The sequence below is a fragment of the Cervus canadensis genome, chromosome 5, assembly GCF_019320065.1.
Source record: "Cervus canadensis isolate Bull #8, Minnesota chromosome 5, ASM1932006v1, whole genome shotgun sequence".
In the NCBI taxonomy this organism is placed as follows: Eukaryota; Metazoa; Chordata; class Mammalia; order Artiodactyla; family Cervidae; genus Cervus; species Cervus canadensis.
In genome coordinates this window covers 14,117,554-14,138,949 of record NC_057390.1, presented here as the reverse complement: position 1 = coordinate 14,138,949, position 21,396 = coordinate 14,117,554, and the positions used below count along the sequence as shown (strand labels likewise).

Sequence of the window (21,396 nt, the reverse complement as noted above, 5' to 3'; positions counted from 1 at the left end):
TTTCCTTTGTCATGAGGGTTGTTTGACTGGAAAAGCTGGTGAGGCATTGATTGAAGTGAAAGGTTAGAAACACTATTAAAAATAAACTTATGCATATTTTAAGGAATAGTGGATCACTTATGGATTCAAGTAGTTTAGAGACAAAAATTCATGCATTTTTATATTGTTAATTTATAGATTATGTGATTTATTTATGTAATGAAAACAGTTTATAACCAAGAGTCTGTTATGTTAGCTGTGTTCATTCATATACTCATTCATATAGCATGTTCTTGTGCACATGAATGCCTTTATGGCAGTGGCCCCCACATTTTAGTGTGTATCACAGTTACCTGAGAGTTTGTTAAAAGTTTGTTAAAAGCTGTAGGTACCATCCCCAGAGATTGTGGTGACATAGTGATCTCTTTTTTTAAAATAAACACATTGATATTCTGGTCTGTAGACCACTTTTTGACTATTATAGGAGAAGGAATTATTTTTACTAAAAGGTTAAAAAAACCCCATTATTTAAAAAGATTTAATGGTAGGAGAATATGAAAGTATTTATGATTGTGAGTGACTTAAAGTTTTAGCATAATACAACATAATAGGCCGGAGAAGGCAATGGCACCCCACTCCAGTACTCTCGCCTGGAAAATCCCATGGACGGAGGAGCCTGGTAGGCTGCAGTCCATGGGGTCGCGAAGAGTCAGACACGACTGAGCGACTTCACTTTCACTTTTCACCTTCATGCACTGGAGAAGGAAATGGCAACCCACTCCAGTGTTCCTGCCTGGAGAATCCCAGGCACGGTGGAGCCTGGTGGGCTGCCGTCTATGGGGTCTCACAGAATTGGACACGACTGAAGTGACTTCGCAGCAGCAGCAGCAGCAGCAACATAATAGGCTTGGTTTTGAATTTGACCTGTCTCCTGTAAGGGCCAGTAGATGGTAGCTGTTTGCTAAACTTCAGTAATGGATAACTTGTGACTGGTCTAATGGATAACTTGGACACAATAAAGGGTAAAAATGGTGGAGGCCTAGTATATGCTGAAGAGATCAAGAAGAGATAGAATGAATACATGGAAGAATTGTGTAAAAAAGATCTTAATGAACTGGATTACTATGATAGTGTGGTTAGTCACTCAGAGCTAGACATTCTGGAGTGCGAAGTCAGGTGGGCCTTAAGAAGCACTGCTGTTAATAAAGCTAGTGGGTGTGATGAAATTCCAGCAGAACCACTCAAATCCCTAAAGATGATGCCATCAAGGTTTTGCATTCATTATGTCAGCAAATCTGGAAACTTAGGAGTGGCCACAGAACTGGAAAAGGTCAATCCTTATCCCAATTCCCAAGAAGGGTAGTTACAAAGAATGTGCTAACCATCGGACAGTTGCACTCATCTCCCACGCTAGTAAATCTTGCATGCTAGGCTATTCATCATTACGTGAACCAAGAGCTTCCAGATGTCCAAATGGGTTTAGAGAAGGAAGAACAGCTAGAGATCAAATTGCCAACATTCCCTGAGTTAAAGAGAAAGCAAGGGAATTTCAGAAAAACATCTATCTCTGTTTCATCAACTTCGCTAAAGCCTTTGACTGTGTGGATCATGACAAACTGTGGAAAGCTGTTAGAGAGATGGGAATACCAGACCATCTTACCTGTCTTCTGAGAAGCCTGTATGCGGGTCAAGAAACAACAGTTAGCACCCTGTGTGGAACAACTTATTGGTTCAAGATCAAGAAAGGAGTATGACAGGGCTGTCTGCTGTCACCCTGTTTGTTTAACCTATATGCTGAACATATCATTAGAAATGCTGGGCTGAATGAATTACAAGCCGGAATCAAGATAGGCAGGAGAAACATCAACAATCTAAGATATGCGGATGATACCACTCTTAATTGCTGAAAGCAGAGGAGCTGAAGAGCCTCTTGATAAGGGTGAAGGAGCAGAGCGAAAGAGCTGGCTTAAGACTAAGTATTAAAAAAACTAAGATCCTGTCATCCAGCCCTGTTACTGGATGGCAGATGGAAGGGGAAAAGGTGGAAGTAGTGACAAATTTCCTCTTCCTGGGCTCTAAAATCTCTCTGGATGGTGACTGCAGCCTTGAAAACAGAAGATGATTGCTTCTTGGCAGGAAAGCAATGACAAACCCTAGACGGTATTTTTTTTGTTTTTTAAGAAGTTGAATATTTTATTATTAAATTGTTTATTCTCCTGCAAGGCTGTTGCTTCACTGTATAAAAATAGCACCAGCAAACACAGTATATTGCAAAATTAAGACAGTAATATTCTTCACTGGACACTATACAACTAACCAACTTTTCTCCACTGGCTGTTATTTCTAGTGGGAAGATCATTTTGACCCAAATCCAAGGATAGCTGTAAGCAAGTTACAATGCAAACCTAGACAGTATTTTGAAAAGCAGAGACATTACTTTGCTGACCAAGGTCCATATAGTCAAGGGTATGGTCTTCCCAGTAGTCCCGTACGGTTGTGAGAGCTGGACCATAAAGAAGGCGGAGCACAGAAGAATTGATGCCTTCGAGCTGTGGTGCTGGAGAAGATTCCTGAAAGTCCCTCGGACAGCAAGGAGATCAAACCAGTCGATCTTAAGGGAGAATCAACCCTGAATATTTACTGGAATGACTGATGCTGAAGCTGAAGCTGCAGTATTTTGGTCATCTGATGTGCACAGACAAATAATTGGAAAATTCCCTGATGCTGGGAAAGATCAAGGGCAAAAGGAGAAGAGGGCGTCAGAGGTTGAGATGGCTGGACGGCATCACCGATGCAGTGAACATGAACTTGGTCAAACTTTGGGAGATGGTGAGGGACAGGAAGGCCTGGCATGCTGCAGTCCGTGGGGTTGCAAAGAGTCGGACTCAACTGGGTGACTGAACAGCAGCAATGACTGTAAAGGCCAGCAGATAGTAATTGTTTGCTAAACCGCAAGTACTCCTGCCAGTCACAAGTTATCCGTTATTAACAATCATGTTGCTATTCCATGGTCTAAGTAGAAAATACATGTCTTAAGAGTCAGTATATATATATTTTAGTCATTTTAATTGCTTTGAAGAAATAGAATGATTTATTTTGAAATGCCAAATATAATTGAGGTCAGGCATTAAATTTTAATTTTTATCAGATGAGAGAAATGAGGTGAGGGTATGGTAAAACAGGTGTTGTTCATGCATGGTGCATAATTATGAAGGGATGCAATTTTGGATAACATTTTTAATACATGTTTTGAAATCTTAAAAAGATTCACATTAATTTACATAGTAATTCCATTCTGAGAATCTCCAAAGGAGATAATTTAAAATATGAAAATAGAGATTTGTGTTACAGAATTATTTATAACTGCACAAAAACTTGGAAAATAATCTAAACATATTAGAGTAATATTTAAGGAAACCAGTGATCCATTTACTTATTTAACTATAAAATGTTTAAGTGTCTGTAATATAGGAAAATACCTATGTACTGTTATTTAAATAGAAGCAGTTTACAGAATTGTCTATCATTTTAAAGACTAGCAGAAAAGTTGGAAAATATTAATTTTGGTGTTTTTTATAATTATAGGATTATTGTTTTACCCTTGTCTTTATATGTGTTCCCCATATTTTTTTTTTATAATGAAGAAATAGCAGACATAAATCAAGATGTTGATGTTTAACAAGAGTTGAGGTGAGATACTATAACCATGCACTCTCAAGGAATTCAGTGGCAACATTTGATAGGGATAGGAAATTTGTTTATAAATAGATTCAGAATAGTGATTCCAAGTTAAGAGACTCTTAAAGGAATCAGTGCTGAACCCATTATTCAGATTATGGTTTTGTAAATCACCTCAAGAGAGGAGTACACTGTGATCCTTCAAATTTTGAATCCCTTTTAGGTATGAAATCCAGCAGAATTGGTATTAACTATATGAAAATTTTTGGAAGACTGTATGAGTGGGCAGGAATGTGATTGGCTAGATGTGAGTTGGATGGTATGCACTGAAGATTGTTCACTGGATAGTTATTTGCCCTGATGAATTGTATTCTGAACTACAGAATTTAGCAAAAATTATCAACAAATTCTTATGTTTGTAATTTTAGTGGGTAGTAAAGAATCCAAGATATTTGGATTTGGTCTGACCCTTTGAGGTTTGTATAAAGGAGAAGATGTTTCTGTGTTTATGGTTTGCTATAGTACTGCTCTGGATGGGCTTGGGGTCAGATTCCCTGAGACAGTTCTTCTGTTCCTAAGGGCATGTTATTTTCTGTGTGAGGAGTCTTGTCGTAGATACATAAAAACAAATAGCACCCCTTGAGATGTATCTAAAAATAAGATACTTAGTTTTGTAAAAAGTATAGCAATAAATTCTAAGTATATGATCAAGGTAAGACAACAGTAGGGAGGGAAAGGATTTGGGGAGAACTGCTGAAATGTTACTTTTTAAATTAAATGAGATGATTATATTCAGTAAGCCTTTTGAGAAACAGTTTTGGTTACAGTGAGAAGCATTCCCAGATGCTAGTCTTAGATGATTTTTTTCACTGTTCTCCATTGAAATAAAAATACCAGAACATTGTGGAGAGTGTGGTTTTCACAGTGCTACTATATTTCACTGATTTAAAGATGTAGATTTCCCCAGATTTTAATATTTCTGAAATTGAAATGTGTTTTGCAATCAGTGGCATCTTTAAATCATTGTCAGTTGTGAAATGGTTATCACTGCCTACATATACCCAAACTCAATAATTAATCCTGTTGGTATGACTAGATAATGCAACCCATTGGTGTTTCAGGTAACATATCTTTTAAGGAAGAGATGAACATGCCTGTGTTGTCTTCCGAAACCTGTTAGTTGCACTTTCTGGTGATACCTTTTGGTTTGGTAACATCAGGAAAGGTGTAGCATCACAACTTGAACAATGTGTTTCAGTTGCTTGAAGGAGAATTCTGAGGCAGTAGAGGAGCATTTTAAAAAGAAATATCACATCACTACTTCCTTAAATGGTACAGAGGATGATATGGAAAAACAGGGTCATTGATGACTGAGTTAAAAAGAAATTTAGAAATCAGATTGTGAATATGAAAAAAATTTTAAGAATATTTTGAATTCATTTTGCTTTTGTTTTTACATAAACACGAGTGCTATGAAAATTCATATCTAAATTTAAGAACTTTTTCAATAAGTATAAAAATTCTGAGAAAGGAAACAATTTTATTTTTGACAAGTAGTAAGCTTGAATATGATGTACATCACCAGCTGTCTGCTAAGAGATTGCAAAGACCTAAAGAACACTTATCCTTTTATATAGTTAAGCAGGTAAAATCCATTACATGCATATTCTTAGGATAAATAATAAGTAGTGCTCAAGAAAGAGGACTTGACAGCAACTATTTGTCACACATAGTTCATTCTAAATTTGCTTGGTAATCAGGGTGACCATAATGGATTAGCTAGTTGCTTTATCCAAAGGAAAAATAAACTTATGTATTTTTATGATAGAAAGTAATTTAGCAACTTGGGGCTAGGTGACCCTCTGAAGTTAGGCTCCTATCCTTGATGATCACATTTCAAAGAGATGGCTACTGGGTCCTTGAGAAAGATGGTCCTGAGTTGCTGGTTAGAGGCTTGTTTAGTGTTTCTTTTTTCTTAATTAAAAAAATTTAAATTTGCATGCCGATTATAATGTTCTCATACAAAGGGACAAGTTAGGGCGGGAGAAAAGGATAGTTGGAAGAGCAGAGTCTTTGAATAAGGAAGACAAATTGGGACCCAGTGCAGAAGTAGTTTGTTTTTCTTTTGTTAGGAGCAGGAAAAGAGGAAGAGTAGTTCTCTTCTGAGTTTAGGGTAACTAGACATTCAGGTTTGCCTGGGACTTAGAGAGTTCCCAGGACACCAGACTTCCAATGCTAAAACTGGCGAAGTCCTGAGCAAACCGGGATGGTTGGGTATTCTGCTGCTGCTTGTTTTTCTTTAACAAAGTGAAAAGGTTGATCATCTGCTGGGAATGGGGAGGGGATGACAGTTTAAGATAAAAGGAAAAGCTATATGAAGTAATTCTTTATCTTAAAGATGGAGGAGCAAATTCACTAGGTTATTGTGGTATGATTTCTGAGCTTTGTCTCCTAAGGGTCTACTGAAATTTATGAAGATAATTTCAAAGTTCTTATGGTTGTATTTCTTTGCAGTCTTATTCAGCTATTCAGGTGGAGATGCCATGTTAGGTGGAATGCTGGTTTTAATTATGATTTGACTATGATGGAGGAAGAGGGGAACAAAGGAGGAGGCCGCAGGCAAGGAAATGATTATAGTGATGGATCATCAAATCTCAGGATAGGTATAAGAAGTGGAGAAGAGAGGATGAAGGACTGTTGGCAAAATGACTCCAACAGACTTTTAGAGTAAACTGGAATGATAGGAAGTAAAGAGAGTGGGATGCCTGAACCTGAGATTTTTGAGGTGGTATAGTTCCTGGTTATTGATATGATATGGGAATAGGGGCTGGCGTGGATGGCAGAAACAGTCATTGAGTATTGTAATGATCACACTATGGATGTGATTTTAGTGATTAAGGCAGGTTTTGGTGCTCCAGAAATATTCAGTTATTTTCTTTTCATATACTGTTGTTTTCTGTTTGTTGTTTTATTTTGTTTGATCAGTACCTTGGATTGAGGAAGAGGTGGTGTTCTCGAACGAAGATGGTTGTAAATAAATAAGTTGATGGATTAAAGCAAATTTTGTTTAATCAGTACTTGTCTTTGTCATATGGCTTGCTCCTGGAAACTTTATAATTGGTTAAGTTTCAGACATTAACATCTAAAATGATGATCCACTGCCCATTAAGCTGTTTTAGTCCCAGATAAGTTCAGTGAGGACTTTGTGTCCTGCATGGTTATTGGTGCTGTGTTGCTTTACTCACTGCAGTTTCCCTCTTTCTCTTTTTATAGGACCGCAGCTGAATGCCCAGCTAGAAGGTTGGCTTTCACAAGTACAGTCTACAAAAAGGCCTGCTAGAGCCATTATTGCACCGTAAGTTTTAAGGGTCTTTACCCAGAATCTTTCATGTGTTGATTATTAATAAAGGATGAATATCTATGGATTGAATTAAAAATTAAAAATCAAATGCTGTGTTGAAACGAAGACGTTATAGTCACTAAATTTCATGATTGCTGTGGCTTTCACTTTAACTCAAGGATAAAGGAATTGACTATTTTCTCAGATGCAGAAGTTTCAAATTTTATTTTTGGTAATAAAACTGGCTTTTAAAACAGTTAAACATTAGTTGAAACAGTTTAAACATTAGGTAAGCTTGGTGATTGCAATAGTATTTGGTACAAATGAGTAAGTTCTATTTTAAACATTAAGAAGATCTACTTTAATCACATAATTTTAAACTTACAAATAAAAGTGTATTAAACATAATGTTTAATGCAATATGGAATAGCAGCCAGGATTTTAGAGGATGGGTAGATTTTTTTTAAATGAAGGCAGTCTATTGCCTATTAGAAGGCAATCTATTGTCTTTGTTAGAGGACTTTTTGAGAATTACAAGCTAACAAACACAGTTAACTGTTTATATGGTATGAATTCAATTAATTTTGATTTGGTAAATGTTGGAGTTTCTGCTATTTCTCTCATAGCAGCATCTTTTATGTGGCTTCTCAAGTTCAGGTTGGTAACTTGATAAATAATAAATAGTGAAAATAATAATAGTAACCACTTATTAAACACTATGAGAATTAACAAGTAAATACACATACAGAACTTACATTAATGTTAGGCACATAATAAGTATTACATAAATGTTACGTATTTTGTGTGCCAAACATTTAGTTAAATGAGATCTAACTTGATCTCATTTAAAAGATTCAGAAGTTGACTACACTACTTACCAACTGTGTGACATACAAGTTATTTAATCTCTTGTGCCTTTGTCTTACTGGTAAAGTTAGAATCATGATATTACCTTCATATAGTTTTTCTAACGATTACATGAGCTAATCTTTATGAAACTTTTAGCACAGTGACTTGCTATTACTCATTTTGTCACTCAGCAGATGTTTATCAGGCTAGATGCTAGGTGCTCTTCTTTGTGCTGCTCTTTGAATAAATTGAAATCACTACTCATAGTGCTTGCCTTTTAGTATGTGGGGAATGCAGACAGTAAATAATAATTCTGTGTCAAGTGCTGTTGGGCGCTAAGAAAAATGAAGCAGATAAGAGGATTGAGAGTGACTGCATGGGTTGGGAGTTGCTAGTTTATATAGAATAATAAGAAAAACTCTCCCTGTTAAGTAGCAATTGAGCCTAAATGATGTGAGAGAGGAGTTATGCAGATACCCAGGAAAGAGTTTAGGTTGAGAAGCAGCAAGGACAGAGGCTCTGGGACAGAATATGCTTAGTGTGTTTGAGGAAAAGCAAGGCCAGTGTCGCTGGAGAGGCATATGTGTGGGGAAGAGTAGTGGCTGAGATCGGCAGGGGGGGTTTGATTGTGAGGAGGCTTCGTGGGAGATCATAGAAGCTTTGGTTTTCATTCCAAGTTATATGGCAAGTAAGGAGAAGCTTTGAGCAGAAAAGTAATACCATCTGACTTAGGTTTGCAGAGGATTATTCTTGCTGTGGTCTGGACTTTTTGTTTTGTGGAGGAAAGGAATCTGTTTAGGAGGCTTATTACTCTAGTACCAAAAAGAGATGACATAATGGCTTTGGCTGGGAGCTAGTGGTGGAGGTGATGAGAAGCAGTATATTCTGGGTATTTTTGAAGGTAGGGCCAATAAAATAGAAGAAAAAGTCATGGATGACTTAAGTTTTGGCTTGTGAAATTGAAAGGATGGAATTGTGTTTGTATTAATTAAAGGAAAAAACAAGGGTGGAGGTGGGGAGTGGAATTTTAAGTGTTTGTATAGAATCTATCATTTTATTCTCCCTGTGTTAATGTTGAGATGCCTGCTAGGTATCCAGGTGGGGATTTCAAATGGGCAGCTAAATGTGTGAATCTGGAGTACAGGGAAGAAGGGCTAGGCTGTGTTGGTATATCACACTTAACACAGTTAAGTGTGTAACTTATTGCACTTAAAGTCTAATTGAACTTAGTTGCCTAGGGAGTAAAATAGGAGAAGTTCAAAGACTAAGCCCTTAGGCAAGCCAACTTTATTTAGAGGTGAGGATGAAGATGAATATTTGCAAAGGAGATTTTGAAGGAGGACCAGGGAAGAAGGAGGAAAACCAAGAGTGAGTGATGTTTCTGGGAAGTAAAAGGATGAAAGTGTGTCAGGGAGGAGAAGATGATCAGGTGTGTCAAATTCTGCCAGTAGGTCAAATAAGATGCAGACTGATAATTGATAATTGGATACTGTGGAGATGGCTGGTTATTTTAGTAAGAACAATTTCTGTGGAGTGTTAGGGATGAAAGCACAGTTGGAGTGGGTTCAAGAAAGAATCAAGGAGGGAAATAAAGACAGTGAATATAGACAGTTTTTTTGGGAGAAATTTTGCTATAAATCAAGGAAATAGGGCAATGGGAATATGGTGCAGTTTAAAGTGAGAATTATTAAAGTGTTTATAATGTTGATGACACAGTCCAGTAGAGAAAAATTGATGCAAGGATAAGTTGGGAAGTTTGTATAAATGAGATCCTTGGTTGGGTGAGAAACGATGGATTAGTAATCATCTTTTTATATAGTATCTCATAATATATGTCCTATTGTCATTCCCATTTCTATGCTGATATTTGACTATTATGGTATACTAACTTCCTAGATAAAACCTGTTCTAAATGTGGGAACTGAACTGAGTCAACATAAAATTAGAGGTTAGTTATTCATGAAAAACTAGCTATGCTTGTTTCCTTCTTGTAGTTAGTTTTAAGTTGAAATCTTTGGAAGTGGCCTGGAAAATGAGATATTTGGGCCTGAGTTACAAATACTTTGATTTGTAAAAGATTTCTAAGTTACCTGAGGTTTCAAAATGAATGTTGAAAATAGTTTTGGCTTTGGTGTGCATGTTTCTGCCACATGGTGACTTTGTAGTTAATGCTTATATATAAATAATTTCTACTTTGTTAGTATATGAAAACTTTAAATATAGTTAAGTTCATCTTATTATATGGTTTCCAGAGGTAACCTTTCCAGAGTTACCTTTTTTTTTTCAAGGTAGAAAAGCAATAACAAATATTTTATTGTTAAATAGGCACAAAGGGCTTTTCAGGTGGCTCAATTGCAAAGAATCTGCCTGCCAATGCAGGAGACACAGGAGACTTGGGTTTGATCCCTGGGTTGGGAAGATCCCCTGGAGGAGTAAATGGCAACCTGCTTCAGTATTCTTGCTGAAAAAATCTCACGGATAGAAGAGCGTGGCTGTGGCTAAAGTCTATGGGGTCAGAGTCGGACATGACACAGGCACAAAAAGGTCTTTGTAAGAACATACTTATATAGTAGTTAGACAACTTAAAATTTTAAGATTTCTGTATTTATTTAAAATAAAAAACATATTTTTAAAATTTTAGAAATTCTAGCTCTCTGGGACCACCTTTTCTTAGACTGTGCCTTTATAAGAATAAATCATACAAGGGGAACCTTAAAAAAGCAAACCCAGAACCTAAGTAGCACACTTTCAAAAATGCTTTAACGTTTGGTCCTTTTTATATTGATTTAGATTAAATAGAATAATGTCATTTATTATTGACATTATTAGAAGAATATTGACATGTAAACTAACTGTTGATCAGTCTTAAAGAATTCTAATCTATGTGACATATAAGCAGGCACATTTGGGAGAAGGATTCAAAAGAATTTGACTAAAAAATATCCTTATCCTTTGATTGAAACAGAACTACAGGTTACTTAAGGCACAGGAGACAGTATGTGGCCCAGGGATATATATTGAAATGATCTCATGAACTAGGAGTTCCAAAAGCCTTCCTGCCATGACTGCCAGATACTTTGATGCCAGAATTGTTTATCTTGCAGTATTCTTGAATAACTCAGCAACCCTTAAAATGGAGCTGTACAGGTATGCATCACTTAAGAAACCTCTTACTGAATATAAAAATAAAAGCCGATGATTGTGGAAGGGGCTTAATTTACATGATGAAGCTGTATTTTGCTGTAAAGCATAGACCCTGCCTCCAGTGCAGGAGACATAAGAGACTCGGGTTCAATCCCTGAGTCGGAAAGATCCCCTGGAGGAGGGAATGGCAACCCACTCCAGTATTCTCTCCTGGGGAATCCCATGGACAGAGAGCCTGGTGGACTACAGTCCATAGCGTTGCAAAGAGTCTGGCACTACTGAAGTGACTTAGCACGCATGCACAGACAGTGGCTATTGAAGGCTCCCACCAGACATTTACAATAGAGTTGATTTTTTTTTTTTTTTTAAATTTTTTGGCTACACAACATGGCATATTCTACATTGACAGCATAGAGTCTTACCCACTAGACCACCAGAAAAGTCTGTTAGAGTTTGATTTCTTAGTGGCTAATCTAGTAGGAATAGTATGGAATAAAGGATACTTTTACTTTTCATTCTGTACCTTTTTTCATTGTTTGACTTTTTCTTTTTTCTTTTTTTTTTTTACTATGGACATGTATTACCTTTAGTGTAAAAACCAGTTTGAAAAATTTGAAAGCCAAGAAACATTTATATAGAAGACCAGGTTGTATATAGTGAAGCATACCTATATAGCGCTTTACCAGTGTATATCATGAGACAGTGAATCTTAATAAATTATCTAGTTAATTTAATTTCCTAGAGATATGCAGTCCTTGGTAATATTAAGTGGTAGACTATTCATGGCAGTGTCTCAAATCATATATACTCTAGCAGTAAAAGAAACTCAATATGCAACATTGTGGTTAGTTTATTCTTACTTGACTTTTTAGCTCTTAACACTGTTTACTTAATATTTGTGAAGTTCCAATTGTAAAAATAAAATATCCTGAATAGTGGCTGTTTTACCTGGATATTTTTTGGGTATAACAATCTACTGATATTTTTTATTGAAGCAGGACTCTTTAGGGCCATGGAGCCGTGCCTATGAAAGAAAAGAATACAAAGTTAGGTGCAGCAGAATAAAATTGAGAGGGCAGTATGGGGGTTGCTGCTTCTGTGAACTGTTTGGGGCTAGTTGTCCCTCAGCTTGATCCTGTATGCTCACCGGTGTTGGTTTTTTTTGTTTTGTTTTTTCAAATTTTTGTTGGCGTGTAGTTAATTTACAATGTTGTGTTAGTTTCGGGTGCACAGTAAAGTGAATCAGTTATGTATATACATATTCACTCTTTTTTATTAAAGATTCTTTTCCCATGAAGGTCATTATAGAGTATTGTGTAGAGTTCCCTGTGCTCTGCAACAGGTTGTTATTAGCTGTCTCTTTTATATATAGTAGTGTGTATGTTCACAGGGGTTTTTAACTTTAGATTCTAGGTTTGTAGATCATAACTTAAGGTTGCAAACTTTTCTTAAATCTCTTAAAAAGGAGGTCTCATTTTATCTGGTCCAGTCTTCTCATTTCATCTAGTGCGGTCTTTATTTTGCATTTTTTGCTGCTGTTGAGTAGAACTAGGACTACTAGATTCTGACTTTGTTGAAGTCAAATAAGTGTTCTTTTATGATTCCCTATATCCTCTTTGAATATTTGTAGATTTGAATATTCTATCCTCTCATAGAATACTTGTAGACTCTTGGCATTCATGGTTGATACAAGTGAAAGTCCATGTAGTGATTGGTAATTTTCCTGATGTAGGAATTTAAGTTATATCACACTGCAAGGTCGCTGTATGGAAAACTGTCACTTAACCAGTGAATGATCATGGACAGTGATGTTGCATCCTCATTTAATAGCAGCTCTGTAAGGGGCACAAATTCTGGTAGGTTAGGAACTGGACTCGCTGATATAAAGGGTCTACTATGTAGGTGTAAAGGGAGAAACAGAAGTACTCTGCATTAAAAGAAGAATCAGTTTTTAGAGGCATAGCTTTAGCCTAATGACAGATCATAGATATTAGAGTATAATTCTGTATTTGTTTTCATGAGAGGTTACATTAAGAATCAGAGTGACCTGTAACTGCTAGCAGGATGTCTTTGTATTAAGGATTTTAAAAACTTTAAAAAGACTGACTTGGACACACTTTTATGATGCATAGTCAAATATCTGTAGAGTGTAAATTTTCATTACTTTTCTGGCTGTCATGCACAAAAGAAAATAGTCATTCCCTTAGCAAAGTCTTCTTTATTGTGTGTGTGATCTCTTAATGGAACCTCTTTCTACATACATGTAGAATTAGATTCTATTAGCAAGAGAAGGGTCTAGGGACAGAGAATCACTGGTGAGAATTGATGATAATTACTATGACTTTATTCTTTACCATATATCTGGGCCAGGATAAAGGAAAGTAATAGATATTCTCTTCTTTGACTGTGATCTTAGTCCTTTCATATAAGTAGAGTTCCTTACTATGGGGGATAAGAGGGATGGTATACTGCATGATTTTTAAAAAAAAGATACACTGCAATGTGTTCTTTATCCAGGTTAAGACTTCTCTTTCTTTGCCACTGTTTTGTCTTTCAGTTCAAGCATAATTTCAAGCCTTCAGCTTCAGAAAGGACTAAAACCGTGAATTCTGAGTTCTTATTATGAAACAAGTTTACCTTAGTTAATCATGTTATCAAAGCTGTGATCTTTCCCTGTAGTCTTAAAGGATATATGATTCTGGAAGTATTCTTCAGTTGTTAAGACATTTACTTTTCCGACTCCACGGACTCTTCCCCTTTTTCCTTCAAATATGTGAAGGTCTCCTTTGGTGGTTAAGAATGGGTTCTGGCGCTCTACTGCCTGGCTTTGAATTCTGGAGTACCACTTACTATCTGTATGACCTTGAGCAAGTTTCTTAACCTTTCTGCTTTAGTTTCTTCACCTATAGAAAGAGAAGAATAGTAACTCCTATCTCAGAAGTTGTTAGGATTAAAAGAAATGCTTTGACATAGAAGATTGCCTGACATGTGGTAAGCACTTAGTAGATGTTAGTTATCACCGTTAATCATAACTGTCCTCTTTTTCCTCCTCCTACTTGGTCCCTAAGACATGTCAGTTTTTCTTTTTAGACTCTAGTGCATTGATTTCTCATTTCCTACTGACACTGACACCATTCTAGACCATGACATTACTACCTCAAACCACAGTTTCCAAGAGAGCTTCATGTAACACTTCTGTCCCTAATGTCCTTTGTGGTTGTGTTTTTCAGTACACGATAACAGTTTCACATGGTCACTTCCCTGCTCAAGAGCATACATCAGTTTTTCAGAAACTTGTTTTATTAAGTCCAGACTTGATAATGAGTCAGAGTCTCATTCTGTCTTAGTACTACTCTCTTATTGCATTCAGGCCAATTTCATGTTTTCTCATTTACATCATACATTTGGACATTTGCTCATGTTTTGCCTTCAGCCTTTATTCCCTTCCTGCATGCCCTTACACGTCTTCTCTTACTATTTCTGTCCTACCTGTTCTTCAAGAATCTAGTGTTTCTAAGAAGTCTGGCATTTAAAAACCCACACACTTAAAGCGAATTAACATATGACAAAGGAGGCAAGATTATACAATGGAGTAAAGACAAGCCTTTTTAATAAATAGTGCTGGGAAAACTGGACAGCTACATGTAAAAAAGTGAAACTATTCTTTAACTCTGTACATAAAAATAAGCTCAAAATGGATTAAAGGCCTAAATGTGAGACCAGACACTATAAAACTCCTAGAGGAAAACATAGACAGAATACTCTCTGACATAAATTGCAGCAATCTCTCTTTCAATCTATCTCCCACAATAATGGAAATAAAAGAAATAAATAAACAAATGGGACCTATTTAAATTCAAAAGCTTTTGCACCGCAAAGGAGACCATAAACAGTACGAAAAGACAGCCCACAGAATAGGAGAAAATATTTGCAAATGATTTGACTGACAAGGGATTAGTCTCCAAAATCTACAAGTAGTTTATGCGCCTCAATATCATCAAAACACACAGCCTAATCAAAAAAAGGGCAGAAGACCTAAATAGACATTTCTCCAAAGAATACATACAGATGGCCAAGAGGTACATGAAAAGATGTTCAGTTGGGAGAAGGGATAGTTAGGGAGTTTGGGATTAATATATACACACTGCTATATTTAAAATGGATAGCCAACAAGGACCTACTGTATAGCACATGCGATTCTGCTCAGTGTTATGTGGCAGCTTGGATAGGAGGGGAGTTTGGGGAAGAATGGGTACATGTATATGTATGGCTGAGTCATTTTCCTATGCATCTGAAACATCACAGCATTGTTAATCGGCTATGTTGTTTAATCACTGAGTTGTGATAAAAAGTTAAAATACATATATTTTAAAAAAAGAACTAAGCTTGAGTAGTAACAGCATTGGTAAAACTGGGAGAGACTCAGAAAGACAGGTTGATTTAGAGATTGGAGCATAGATTGGGGTTCAGGGCCTTTAAATTCACGAAGAGCAGGTAGTAACTTAAGGTCTGAAAAGCAGATCTAAGAAGAAAAGACCAGTTTAAGATATAAGAATTGAGAGGTGGAGGAATGTTAAGTGAGTGACAACTAAGAGCAAAGCAGTGTTGAAAATCTGAATGTCATTCACGTTTGAGACGGACCAGGACAGGTCCGGATGGATCAGATGAATTTTAAGGTCCACATGGCAGGGCAAGACAGTGTATTTCTGAATTGATTGGAAGGAACCAGTAGTGTTAAGATGAGGAACAGGTGTTAAGAATCTGAAGCAGTTGGTATTGGTGTCTTGGGCATTGAAAGATGGGGGTTATAATTGGATCAAATAGAGCCCCTGGTTAGTCTAGAGTGTCAAGATTAGTACAGGATGACAGCAAAACTGAGTTTGCTGAGCCGCAGGACAATTTATATTACCTTCTGGCTAAGATTAGAACTGGGTTGTGAGAATATTGGTATATGGAGGCAGCTTGATAGGCTCCCTTGACAGAGATGTGAGAATGGAGTGACCACCATTAATCTGATTAGTAAAGCCTTCAGTGAGTACAGCGTGCTTAGCATGTGTCCCATGTTACTTTAGTCCTAATTAAGCAAGCACATTGCTATCTTGTATGACTGTGACTGACTTATGTGACTCTCTTTTTCTGTGTTTAGTTAAGATGAGTACCATTTTTAAAACAGCTCTATTGGAGTATGATTAACATTCAGCTGCATATAAAGTGTATAGTTTTATATATAAGTTTGAAATATGTATATACCTGTGAAATCGTTACCACAATTAAGACAGTGAACATACTCCTCATCTTCAGAAGTTTCCTTGTGCCTTCTTTACCTCTCTGCCCCGTCCCCACCCTCCTACATCCACTAATTTCCTTTCTGTCACTGTAGTTTTTATTTTTTAGAATTATTTATTTTTATTTTTTAATTTCAGTATAGCTGATTTACAGTATTGTGTCAGTCTCTGCTCTACAGCAGAGTGACTCAGTTTTACACACACATATATGTGTATATTTTTTCAAAATTAAACATTTTTAATTATAGAATTATTTAAATGGAATCATATAGTATGAAGCTTTTGTCTGTCTTCTCTCACACAGCATATTTATTTTTCTTTATTTTGCCATTCCTTTTTTTAAGCATAATTATTTTGAGTGTGTTAATAGTTTGTTCCTTTTTACTGCTGAAAAGTTACTTTGTTGTATGGATATTTTTAAATTTGTTTATCAGTTCACCTTTTGAGGGATGGTTGACTGTTTCTGTTTTTGGCTATTGCAAATAAAAATGGGGTGCATATTGGAGTATAAATCTTTGTGTGCACATAATTTTTTTTTTTTTTTTTTTTTAGGAGTGGAATAGCTGGCAGGAGTTATATGGCAGAAGTATGCTTAGCTGTTTTTGTTTTTTTTTAAAAGAAATTGCCAAACCATTTTTTCCAGAGTAGTTGTACCATTTTGCATTTCCACAAGTACAGACTGAGTTTCAGTTCTGCATCCTTGCCTCACTTGGTATGGTCACTCATTTTATTTTAGCTTATTCTAGTGGGTGTATAGTGGTAGCTCATTGTTTTAATTTGCCTCTCCTTAATGACTAACTGATGTAGAGCCTTCTCTTGTATGCTTTTTTGCCATCCCATGTGTTCTTTTTGAAATTATCTGTTCAGATATTTTTCTACTTAAAAATTAAAAAAAATCATAATAAAATATACGTAACATAAAATTTACCATTGTAAGGATTTTTAACCATTTGTATAGTAGTTTTAAGTGCATTCACATTATTGTGCAACCAGTCTTCAGAATTCTTTTTGTCTTGTAAAATAGTTACCTGTGTCTTTTTAAAGCATTATGTTATTTTGAAATTTCTTTGTATACCAGATACAAATCTTTTATCAGATATTTGCTTTTTCTTTATATATTTAGATATAAATCCATTATCAGATTTATGCTTTACAAATATTTTCTCCCAGTCTTGTGTTTTGTCTTTTCAGTTTACTATGCATCTTGAAATTGGCCATGATGGGAATGATTTTTACTCCACATTAATAGGCAGATTGCTACAAATCAGGACTTTATTTTTTGTTGATTATATGTCTATACTCAAGAAATGGGGAAAGGTTAATAATGCAGGTTAAACTTTAAATTATGTTATGTCTATAAGCTTTACAATTGTGACTAGCACAAAGAAATGAGGAAGGAAATATGCTTTCCAGTATTTAAAAAACTACTGTCTAATAAACAAAGACATTTTTCAAGTTGTTGAATGAGTGAAATTCAGACATATGTCTTCATTGTTTCACTCTTGTCATTTGCAGTCATTATTTGGCTAATGATTAAAGAGGTCAGCTAAAATCAGGGAAAGCATTCTGGGACAGTCAATTGCCTGTGCGGAATTTGCAGTAAAGGATATTACATATTTTTTCATTGCTTGTAAATTGTGTGATATATATCTTTTTATTTCAATAAAATTTAGCTTCTGTACATATGTATACATTTTTTTTTCCCTGTAAGGCCATTTGTTAAACATTTACTGGCCACACACTAGAAGCATTAAAGAAAATATTTCTAGACTCACATAACTTGAGTCAAGAAAGAAAATTGAAGTTCTGAAACGAAGTCATTGTATGGGTGATCAGAGAACCAATGTAAAGCTAAGACCAGAGGGTGAGAAGGATAGAATGCGTAATAGTGAGAGAAAATGAAAAGGCATAATACATAAAAGGCCAGGTCAGTTCTCTTACCTCTACATATGCAGAGGGACATGAGCTGTTTCTTATAGGGTATTTGTTTTGCTCTGATTTGACTTGCTTTTGATCTTACTGTTTTTGTGTATGTAATAGTCTGTTGATGGTATTGAACAGGAATGTTAAAAACTCATGTATTATTATTAGTGTTACATTGCGTGTTAAGTCGCTTCAGTTGTGTCCAACTTTTTGTGACCTTGTGGACTATAGCCTGCCAGGCTCCTCTCTCGCTGGGATTCCCCAGGCAAGAATACTGGAGTGGGTTGCAGTGCCCTTCTCCAGGGGATCCCAACCCACGCATCGGACCTGAGTCTCTCTCATCTCCTGCGTTAGCAGTCGGATTCTTTACCACTGACCCCACCTGGGAAGCCCCTTAGTGTTACATTAGCAATTTCAGATAAGCCTAGAAAATTTCAAATCTAATTCTCCTTCAGATCAGAAAAAAAAAATTACAAAATACTTTTTAACATTTAAAATTGGAACACAGAACAATGATGTGTTCCCTGTGCTATTCTAGAAGTTGCATCATTCCCTACATTGCTTTTTAATCTATACACATAATTCTGTTATGTTTACCATAATTACTATATTTCTTTCAGAAGTTATTTTTCTCCCAGAATGATTTGCTTTTGAATCTGATCATTAAGTTAAACATTTTTTTGTTTTGTAGCCATGCAGGGTATACGTACTGTGGGTCTTGTGCTGCTCATGCTTACAAACAAGTGGATCCATCTATTACGTAAGTAATATAGCTAGATTCCATTTTGATTAGGTGATTGGAGATTATATCATACTTGCTTTGTCACTGAAGTAATTTGTTTTACATGTTTATTATATATTTGATTTCATTAAGAATTTGACTTTATCAATTTGATTATAACATATATAGGTTATAAAAAGCTTTAATACTGTTTTTCATTATCTGAACATTTGGTTATTACCTTCCCTTTGATGGTAAAATATTTAGTTCTGGAAATGTTAGATGGTTAGTACACTATTGTGATTTTGTAAGAAATATATATTTGGTCATTTAGATGATCAAAATATATTTCACATATGTATTTAGTCTTCTTCTATAGTTCTCCAAACCGTTGGACTTTCCTAAGTGGTGACATTGACAAAAAAGGTTTCTTGTATGTTAATGAAGTGACTTTTGGACCCCATCTAAGAATGGGGACTGGTTGCCAGAGTATTCAACCTGTGTTTAGAAGGTTGGAATTTTCTTTCCCACTTCCTGACCTCCTCTGGGGAGGGGAGAGAGCCTGGAGGTTGAATCAATCACTATCTTGATTAAACCCCCAAAGGTTAGGCTTTGGAGAGCTTCTGGCTTGGTGAACTTGTGGAGATTTAGGGAGAATGACCTGCCTGGAGAGGGCATGGAAATTCCTGGCTCTTTCCCCTTACCTTGCCCTTTGCATCTCTTCCATCTGGCTGTTACTGAGTTACATCTTTCTATAATAAACCAATGATCTAGTAAGTGAAATGTTTTTCTGAGTTTTGTAAGCCGCTCTGGCAAATAAATTGAACCCAAGGAGGGGGTCATGGGAACCTTTGACTTGTTATCAGTCTGTCAGAAGTACAGGTAATAACCTGGACTTACGATTGGCATCTGAATTGAAATTCAGGGAGGTGGTTGTTGGAATCGCTAATCTGTAAAGCCTTAGTGACAGCCTGGGCTCGAGACTGGCATCTGAGGTAGGGGATGGCTGTGGGGACATTCTTGTCGGACTGAACCCTTAACCTGTGGAATCTGATGTTGTCTCAAGGTAGATACTGTCAGAACTGAGTGTGCCCCTCTCCTGCCCCCATGAATGCACTCAGTGGAAGTGGGTCCAGGAACATTACCAGTTAAATAGTTTGCTTTTTAAAATTTTCTTTGAAAACCTGAACACTTTTTAAAGAAAAATCCAAAGCCCTTTGTTCTGTTTTAATCACTTTATAATTGAAAATTTTTTATTGTACTTGTTAAATTCTGGTTAATGAATGAAGAATAATTTCTCATTGACAGGAAAAGGTACCTGAATTATTTTAGAATCTGACAGTGAATTTAATATGGTGTTTGAAGTATACTATCTCATAATAATTTAATGACAGCTCTGAAATTAGCTTAAAAAAATCTTCCTGGCAAATTGAGACTGAGTCATATAGTACTCTATAAAATGAAAAACTTGTGAACTTTAAAAAGCTTAGTATACCACTCTCTAAAATAAGAAACTTGTGAAATTTCAAAAATTTCTGCTGGAAACTTTTAATTCTGTCAGATGTTGATTGATTGGTTAGACCTGTACTAGCATAGATGAAGTATAATCACTTGTGGTGAGATGTAGAAGTAACTCACAGTAGCCATGAGTTTAAAAAGAGAATCTTGCCCTCGGCCTACTTCTTTGCCTTTGAGTAGTTTGTTCAAATTATTAAAAAAGCTGCTCTCTTTGGTTTTTATGTAGTATGTTTGTCCTGCACATTTTATCAGGCCTTTATTGAAAGTTATTTTTAGTAAATTTTTAATAATAAATAGACTATAATATTGCCAGGTGATTTGAGGAGCATCTTTAACAGATATTTCATAATACATATTTAATGTATAATTTTAACTTGTTTCATGAATAAGAGTGAAGTAGAAATTAGATTGTAAAGCTTTTTAGAAACATCCTTTATTTGACCCTGGTTTGTGAACCATTTATAATCAAGGCGAGTTCATATAACAGCTTTTTCCAAAACTTTTTCTGTTTGGCAGAATTTTTTTGATGATGTACCCTGGAATTTATTTGACCTAGGAGTACATAGAGAGTGTATATTGATATAAGTGGAAATTGTGTGTTAAATAAGTTGACAGTAAGAATGGAAGGGAAAAAATGGTAAAAGGGAAAGAGAGTCAAGGACTGAGAAGGTGATAATAAAGGCGATCAGTAAAAAGAAAGACAAATGATGGATGATGTGAGCGATCACCTTATTCTTGTAGTTAGTATATTGGAATTGAATTCTGAATAAATAAATTTGAAGGTCTGAGTGTTATAATCATTGACAGTTACAGTTGTATTCTCTTGAAAGTGGCCCTCCCTGAGATTTGCAATGTCTTCAGAGTCCTTTGAGAAAGTAGAGAACACATGCTTTTGGGAATAATAAGTATAGAGAAAAAATAACAGTCCAAGAGAGAAGGTTGAACTTGATACCACTAGC

At 35.9% G+C, this 21,396-nt stretch overlaps 1 protein-coding gene across 5 annotated transcripts in view; it reads left to right on the top strand.

The window, feature by feature from the left end:
• MEMO1 (mediator of cell motility 1) overlaps positions 1–21,396 on the top strand; it is a 116,096-nt gene that overhangs the window by 43,831 nt on the left and 50,869 nt on the right. For 3 of the 5 annotated variants that reach the window (XR_006269385.1, XM_043468260.1, XM_043468261.1), the window contains 2 exons: positions 6,931–7,012; positions 18,890–18,958. Coding sequence is in view for 4 of the 5 variants with exons in the window: in XM_043468260.1 (XP_043324195.1) it covers positions 6,931–7,012; positions 18,890–18,958 (151 nt within the window). In the remaining variant the exon portion in view is untranslated. The remainder of the gene's footprint in view (positions 1–6,930; positions 7,013–18,889; positions 18,959–21,396) is intronic. The other 2 variants (XM_043468259.1, XM_043468258.1) reach the window with 1 other exon arrangement.